At 43.5% G+C, this 8,608-nt stretch overlaps 1 protein-coding gene across 2 annotated transcripts in view; it reads right to left on the reverse strand.

Moving 5' to 3' along the window:
• Window positions 1–1,016: 1,016 nt before the first annotated feature.
• LOC109471636 (zinc finger protein 888-like) overlaps window positions 1,017–8,608 on the reverse strand; it is a 53,442-nt gene continuing 45,850 nt past the window's right edge. For both annotated transcript variants that reach the window (XM_019770974.1, XM_019770975.1), the window contains one exon: window positions 1,017–1,594. In XM_019770974.1, the coding sequence (XP_019626533.1) occupies window positions 1,040–1,546 (507 nt within the window). In that variant the 5' untranslated portion in view covers window positions 1,547–1,594 and the 3' untranslated portion in view covers window positions 1,017–1,039. The remainder of the gene's footprint in view (window positions 1,595–8,608) is intronic.

Below are 8,608 nucleotides of genomic sequence, written 5' to 3' on the forward strand. Positions count from 1 at the left end.
ACATGGCAATATAGACCTTCACCGTGTCGGGGATTAACTCACACATATATAATTATATCCGCGGAGTAGATAGAAAAAATATTACATCGTATAAATATAGATATAGATAGACATATTTGCTATACTCACATCTTCATAAGGCACTCCAAATGCCACTCTTTTTTCGTAATATTTACATAAAATCAGGAACTATATCTACATACTTTTTCACAAATATATCCGTTATTTCTAAACGCAAGATAGTCTAACCTATGAAATAGAGGCGCGTTAGATAGTTTGCTAGTATGGTTAGATTTTAACTACGTTTGAACAAAAAAGTTCCCGTAAACTTAACATCTCAATAGTGAGAAATGTAAACAAAACTTAAAGATAAACTATGCAGGAGCTAGTGTAAACAGTTAGTGTTTACGGACTGTTATCCGATTGAATAGCGATTGCCCTTTGTTGGCACAAGGAGTCTTTCAGTAGTCCATTCAGTCATTGTCACTCCCTCTCGAAAACGTACTGAACAATAGATTGTCCTAACAAGACAATTTCTTAACAAACTGATTCAAAAACAAGACTTAAAAGTCCTCACATGGTCAGCCTGGGTCCTGTTGAAGTGACAGGAGACTGGGTAGTAGACAGTTCTGGTCTTGGGGACATCAGTTTGTGTTTTTTGTCCACATGGGTGCCGATGTGGCCGATGAAGTCATACACGTTGGTGAAGTAGACAGCGCAGAAGGTACAGATCATGGGCGGGGGGTCGGCTTCAGGGACGCCGCCGACCACCGCGGGGTGCTTGCCTGGACAGGTCATCGGGTAGGCGCGGAAGACGATCGGCTTGAGCGGCATGACAGGCCGAGGACCCGGCGGGCAGAGCCCGTTGGCTGTCATGTAGCAGCTCAGGAAGTGTGCCTGGGCGGCGGGGTGGACGTGTGGGAGGGGGTGATCCCGCGGGATGGCCAGCGGGTGGAGCGGGAACATCGGCACGAGCCCCTCGGTAGGCTTGGCGACTCCATCCGTAGGCGGGGACGGTTTCTTCGGCGAGTCCGAGTCGTCACTGGCACGCTCCTCTGGTCTCCCCGATGCGATTCCTCGGTGTCTTCCTCGTCTCCCTCTCGGGACACCTGTGAATCTTCTTGTGCCGCTCCAGGTTGGACTTGTGGCTGGTGGCGTAGCCGCACAGCCCGCAGACGAAGTCCTTCCTCCCGCTGTGGACGGTCTGGTGCCGCTTGAGCAGGGCCTTACGGCAGAAGTTCCGCCCGCAGACCTTACAGGTGTAGCCGTAGCGGTGGTGCTGGTAGACGTGATCCCGGAGCTCGGCCTTGCTGCTGAAGTGGTGATCGCAGCACTCCAGGGACTTGGTGCAGGCCAGGTGCATCGTGCTGATGTGCCGCTTCAGGTTGTTCCTCCGGTTCGTCTCGTAACTACAGTGCGGGCACTTGAACATCTTCCTCCCCATGTAGCAGTGAGAGGAGTAGGTGTCGAGGCGAAGGTACGGCGCGGGCATCGGTGCTGAAGCCATGTCCTCCCGATAACTGCTCTGCACTAGCACGCTCCTCATCCCACGGGCTCGGACTGAGATGCTCACTCGGGCTCGGCAAGACGAGTTCTGGAGCAGGAGAGAAGCAGACAGCGGTTTTATGAATGGGGGAAACCACGTTACCTCATCGTGATAATAGTACTAATGAATATTGTAGAAGACTTCCCCCCAAAACCCGCTGTGCGCCCGGAGCCAGTCCCCGGGACCCCGGTGTCACTCATTCAGACCGTCCCCCTCTCGACATGCATTATTACACCAATTAAACACCCGCGGTCACAGAGAAGCCATTTAATTTGATATACATGAGAATGCCGATAATTAACCGTGGTCTAGCTTAGACAATACCAACTTTTTCACGTATGCTGAGGTCATAGCGTATTGTTTCTAAAGACTTCAAACGACAATTCTTGAGGGAAAAGGCTAGGCAGGGAGTTGTAGTGGAAGAAGGTGTAATCAAGTCCTCGGTAACAAACTAGACCTGTGATTATCCTAGTCCATAGGGATAAACTATATTTGTACAGCAAATTCCTATAGATCCTGCACGTTTCCTGGACAACTCAACAAGAACATGCCAGACTTGCAAACTTTAGATTTGGTGGCATTTCCCATGACAAATTATAACGAAAAATATCCCATACATTTCTTATGTAAACGAAGGAGAGGAAGGCACACATACAAACACAAGGGAACTGCAAGATTTCTAAAATTTCCAAGTTACAGTTAAAATATTTTCGCACCTTGTAAATGAATATTCTGGCTGATGTATTTGTCAAGCAAATGCTTGTCTTAACTTTACCCTCACTAATTCCAATATAAAACTTTTAAAACTTCACAGTACTTCAGACAAAAGTTCAGTCGCACAACGCAACGCAATTCAAGCTGGAAAATATTAGAAACTGTCGAATAGACTGAATAGTATGCCAGGAGAAGTTACCGGTTAGAGGAGCACTATTTGTAACCTCGAGTGCCTGGTAGAGGCTATATCTCCGGGGCGGGTGGGAATTTTGATACAGCATTTTTAACGCGTTCTTTTGATAGCCGGCCAGGTTCCATTCGAGGCTGGTTGTAGGATGGCCGTCTATTAAAAGAATGCGCTAAAAACTCTTCAAAACGCTGTATCAATTCCCACCCGCCCCGGAGCCTGCACAGGAGGCTAATATCTGACAGTTAAAACCGGTACATGTGAACTTCTAGTGACCCCGCCCGCGCCTGTGTTCCAGTCTACACGTCGCCAACACGACTCAAACAGGTGTCCAGGCCGGGCGTGTCATCACACTGCTCGCTCCTGACGCACAAGCTCAGATAACAGTCGCCACTTCGCGCCATTTTCTGATAATCCCGTCGTTTGAGCCGATTTAAAACCTGGCAATCATTCCTCCTTGTCTCATCTGGGCCCGACATGTCGGCGGCAGAGCAATCGGTTTGAAGACGCTATAGCAGCCCATTTCTAGCCTCTACCAGGCTTGAGGGCGCGGCTGGAAATAGTCGAAATTGGCCAAATAGAGAGATATAACACGCCGAGGGAGTTTAGCCGGCCGGCCGGCAAACTGTAAACTGGATGGCTAAACTCCCTCGGCGTGTTATATCTCTCTATTTGGCCAATTTCTACTATTTCCAGCCGCGCCCTCAAGCCTGGTAGAGGCTAGCCCATTTCCACTACAGGCTGCCGAGCGAGGGACTGAACGTTCGAACATTGAACAGATCACGCAACGAATTTCATCGCCAAAAACGACTTTTTTTATAGAGGTTCTGTGTGTTTTCTTGTCTTCATCTTCATATTGTATCTCACATTCGAATCATAAAATCAATTACAACTTTTGGGGGATCAGGGACGACGAAAGATCACCCGTGTACATATTACAGCCTGCGAAGATTTTCTAGCGGTCAGCGATTGTTTTTATATGAGCGTGGCTAGAGTTTCTTTTCGGTGAGCTGTTTTGTGAGGGAGGGGACGGCTGTATCGGGACGAGAGCTGTGTCTAAATAAGTCTGCACATGAGTCTACACACAGCTGATGGTACAAGTTTGGTAAGACGATAAAACATTTCTCTTTCTTTCATACCAGATTTGTACATGTATAACCTTTTTCCCGTAGAGGAACTTGCGAAGGCTGATTCTCTATAGTGGAAGCTTGAGAGAAGAAGCAAAAAGTAAACAGCTACAATTTTGAAGCCTATCAATTGATAAACATACAAACAAATGGATCCTAAACATATGCAATATGCTTTCTGTCGACCAAACATGTTATCTACTTTTCAAGCACTCTTAGAGATGATTTCAATTCTTTTTGTGTATTTTTTGGTACAGTCGCCATTTTGGTAAACAATCGAGGTACTGTCGTTCCCAGGCCAAGTCGCTTCTTCCGTGAGTTCGACTCGTTCCCAAAGTCCTGTCAGAAGTCACCCGTGTCGAACTGACTTCCCCCGACTTCCTGTGTACTGTGTTCTGTGTGCTTCGTTTCAAGTTGTCTGCTTCTATTGAATCTGATTCAGTGTGTTTTGCAATGCGTTATTAAGAATGATCAACCGCCAACTCTGTTTTGCTGTTGTGTATGTCGTTTTCACAATAAAAAAAAACGGAGCTTCCGTGAGTAACAAACGGTTGATACCACTTACTATTTGTAAGAAGGACTACACATTTTGTGAATGAAACCTACTCAGAATTTGAAACAAAATCATGCAGAATTAGAATTAAGGACAGATGATTGATACTGACCACTTCAAGACCAAACAAATGTCACAGGTTTCATACCGCCAAACACAGTAAAAACGAACAAAACACCGAAACAAATCCTTGACACTAGACGTAAAGAATACAAACTGTAAGTTACAAACAGTAAAAACACACACTTGTTTCGATTTCAAGCAGGCCTATATCACATACATGTATAGTGCTTTTTCCTGAAAATGTAGAAAACGAAGAAAGCATTTCATAACGATTTGTGGCACTGAATAAGTCAGAATTCGACACCTATGTCGCCAGAAAATATCAACAGAAAAATCCCAGCAATTTGTCAATCAGAAAAGTTTCTACATCTTATTTCTAGGAGCCAGTTTTTAAGGTTGTGTCGCGGCGTGTGTTGCCTGGCTCCCCCTCGGGGTAGATCGGACCTTTGACCGAGGGACTGATCTTCTGACCTGCGGTGTCCGTGCGCCTGCCTGGCGACAAACGAACAAGTCATCAACATGACAACGTGGTCGTTTGATTAACGAAAAAAAAGAAACGGTCTTCAATACAGACTTTTATTTGTCCAGGCCACAGTTTTAGAAACGAAGACTTGTGCGTGAAATTCTAACTGTAGTTTGCAGTTCGAGAGTTTAGCGAGTGATTTTGATGCTTAAAAGTGGCAAATAATTTACTGTCGCTCCAACGGTTGATTTTGGAAAAAAGTTACTCATTTCAACACAACCTTATATTTGTATAGGTAACAGTAGGTAAGGCTTGTGTGTGAAATTCTAACTGTAGTTTCAAACTCTTCCTCGAAGGTTCAGTGAGGAATTTGGAAGCCAAAATTCCTTGAGTTGAGTGGTAAGTAACTTACTGTCGCTCTAACCGTTGATTTTGGCAAAAAAGGGACTAATTTCAACACAGCCTTTTATTTGTATAGGTTACGGTAGGTAAGGCTTGTGCGTGAAATTCTAACTGTAGTTTCCGATTCTTCCTCGAAGGTTCAGTGAGGGATTTGGAAGCCAAAATTCCTTAAGTGGCAAGTAATTTACTGTCGCTGGGCTGTGGAAAGAGGTCAGGGACTCCCGACTGGTTTTCTGTGGTGCGTTGGCGGTTTGACTGTGACCAGGGGAAGCACTTTTTCTTCTCAGCTGCTACTTGTTCCTTCCCGAGCCATTGTGCTCGCCCTGCGTGGGACAGGAACGTCTTGCCAGGACAGTTCTTCAAGATTTTATACTTAAAGATGCAGCGGAAGGGGACGAGTCGACCACACCGGATCAACAGATAACGTCTGTGGGGGAAAAGTTTTCAAAACTTAAAGAGAAAATCTGGGTGACCCGGAAGGGCAATGTTACGCTGACTGCACCAGTATCAAAACAGTCTAAATCCAACAAACAATAGTCACTGTATTTAGACAAGAAGTAGGGATTTGTTGTTGTTTTTGTTGTTGTTGTTGTTGTACGGTATTGCTGTTAACGTTGTACTGTAAGCCAATAGTCAGCCGATTTTCCTCACATTTGTCGTATGCTGTCGTGCGATTTTGATGCCGTAGAATTTTTAAGAAGACTATGGCAGAACTAATCACCGACAAGGATTTAAGGCAGTATTTTAACAAGAAGACAGCTGAATTTTGCAGTACACATATGTACGACTGTTTCAAGAATGATGTGGCTCTAAATTTGTGATCGCACGACAATCGCAAAACGTATGTGCGACCTTACTCTAAGTTTTACAAAATCAAGGAATATTTGTACCTTTTCTTCCCCCTTTTAAACGTACGTAATTACCGTAAGCTTCCTAAAGAACTCATTTGTTTTAATCTGCAGTATTTTTGTCTTCCCGTTCTTTAACTGCCCATACAGACAGACAGTGGCTTACACAGTAAACAATACCGTAACTCAGGTATGAAACATTAAGGTATTACCGGTCATTTCCGTCCATCACGTCAGTATAACCATGTCTTATAATCACCGGGTCTACAATAAGTAATCAGCGGTCGGTAAAAGCTGGGAGATTACAAGTTTCGTAAGCTTCATTTTAAAGCAATGGAAACACGGTCTAGAAATTCTTGGGCTGGCAGTGGCACTTGTGTGGAACTCGACTTATATGAATGAATGAAAGGCCATTACTGTACATTTATGCCATTACAAGATAGGTACAGCATAGTGATAAAGCTTTGTGTGACTGTGCTCGATCAGTCTGGTACAGTAACAGTGATACACGTAAGGTACCTTACTTCATGTATAGTGTACTAATATGACATGTGCTCGCTTCTGAAGACAGTTGTAGGTGTGTTAACGGCCAGTCGGAAAGAGTCTAAGAGTAGCTTTAAGAACAGATGAAACTTACAATGCATGGTTTATCTTGTTGCATGAGGAATATCAAATTTGCTTTTTAAATATCTAAAACTAGAGAACTTATTTTGCTTACAATTGCCGAGGGTATTTCTCTTGTGGTATAAGGTATACTCCACAGTAACATCAACTGCTTTTCGACTGTCGTATGCGAATAGGAATAGCAAACTCATGAAGACATTGTGGGAATAGTGGCGCATATGTCGTACAAAATTCAGTTGTTTTCTTACATATTAGCAAGACTGTCTTAGATCCCTGTTATTTTGTTGATTTCTGCTTGAAGTTCTAAAGTATCAAAATCGTATGACGTGCTACATACCAGGGCTCTCCCCAAGCAATGAAGCAAGGGCGCACCCCCTCTCCCAAAAATCCTAGCACCTCTCCCAAAATTTAGGGGTTTCCCTTAGTATTTTCATGAAAATTTGATGATTTTTTACCGATTTGGGAGCACCTCTTCCTTATAAGTGTGGGAAGGTCAAACACACTGCTACACACAGCACTACCAGCGGACCAGCCCCCTGCTGTAGTGCAGTGCACAACTGTGTGTCGCCCAAGGGCTACAGAAATGGATATGGGCACCACCCTACGCTCTGCATAAGGGCACGGGAGGCCTTTCCTTCCTTTCTTCCTTAACGATTTCTGGGGAGAGACCCCTGAATACACTGTATGGTAGAGGCTCGTCCGACCGGTCTGTACTGTGAGATAGATCGTACACTTAATGAGAGGAAGTAGTTTGACCTCTGTTCAGGAACAGGTCACGGTAAGATGGTTTCCCACAGACAACCTGACCGCTTCCGACCAGACCTCTCGTCCTTCCGATGTCAGCCGAAGTCTTCCGATTACAACCAATATCCGCGAACCGAGGTTTTTAGAAAGTGTTTGTTTTGTTTTGGTTCGAAGGATCGGATGGAAAGTAGGAAATCATGCGATATGCAAGGATTAAGATTCACAGAGAAGTTGTACAATCAAGACATCGAAGGGATTGGTTTAAGAAATTGAAAGAAACTGTTTTGTTTTGGTTGGAAGCGTCGGATGGAAAGTATGAAATCATGCGATATGCAAGGATACTAGTACTGTCAAAGACATCGAACGAATTCCTTGGTTTAAGAAATTGAAAGAAAGTGTTTTTTCTTGGTGGTAACGTCGGATAGAAAGTAGGAAAGCATGCGATATGCAAGAACTAAGATTCACATAGACCTTTACAATCAAGACATCGAAGGGATTGGTTAAAGAAACTGTTTTTGTCTTGGTGGTAACGTCGGATAGAAAGTAAGAAATCATCCGATATACAAGAACTAAGATTCACAGAGACCTGTACAGTCAAAGACACAGAATGACATGGTTTAAGAAATGAAAAGCCTTCGTAAAGAAGCAAGAACGATGTATAACGTTCACATACTAGTAGTACACTGTTGATTACAGTAGACGGTAGCCTTTATGTGATAAGCAAGGTTCACAGAGCAAAATCTTATATAATTAGAAAGTTTATTGCAAATTCATGCCCGAGGGCTAATTGCAAGAACATGATAACAACAGTAAACAGTAGAATGATAATAAGTGATGCTAATGCTACTTTATATATACATTTGTAGTTATTGTTGGGTTTGATTTCTTTTCCGTGTGCAGTGGAGTATGAAATGGCCGACGTTTTGCGAGATATATAAATTGGGAGGTGTTAATAGAAATGCAGTTTTTTGTAGGCTGGGACACCAAATGACTTGGTGTAAAAAATGAAAATCGTATCCACAAATGAGCAGTATATAACGTTCTTGAAAAATACACTGTTGAAATGGCGATTACTTCAGCTTATCATGTTAACAACTGAAAGGACTAAAGAAATGTCACTTTTTTCAGACTTAAAATTTTCCTACACACAAAAAGACATTGAGTTGATATATTACTCTCCAAGCAAAACTCTCAAATTTTCCTTGAGTTTTTCTTGCAAGGACACCGAAAGAAAAAAAAGGCGGACAAAATAAAAAGCCCAACAAACCGTGTACGAATTCGCTTTTAAAAAGATATAATTGGAGAGTAGCTTGGTTAGTAGAAGAGTACAAAATTTT

This window comes from Branchiostoma belcheri, unplaced genomic scaffold (assembly GCF_001625305.1).
Source record: "Branchiostoma belcheri isolate BF01 breed outbred unplaced genomic scaffold, Haploidv18h27 scaffold250, whole genome shotgun sequence".
Taxonomy (NCBI): Eukaryota; Metazoa; Chordata; class Leptocardii; order Amphioxiformes; family Branchiostomatidae; genus Branchiostoma; species Branchiostoma belcheri.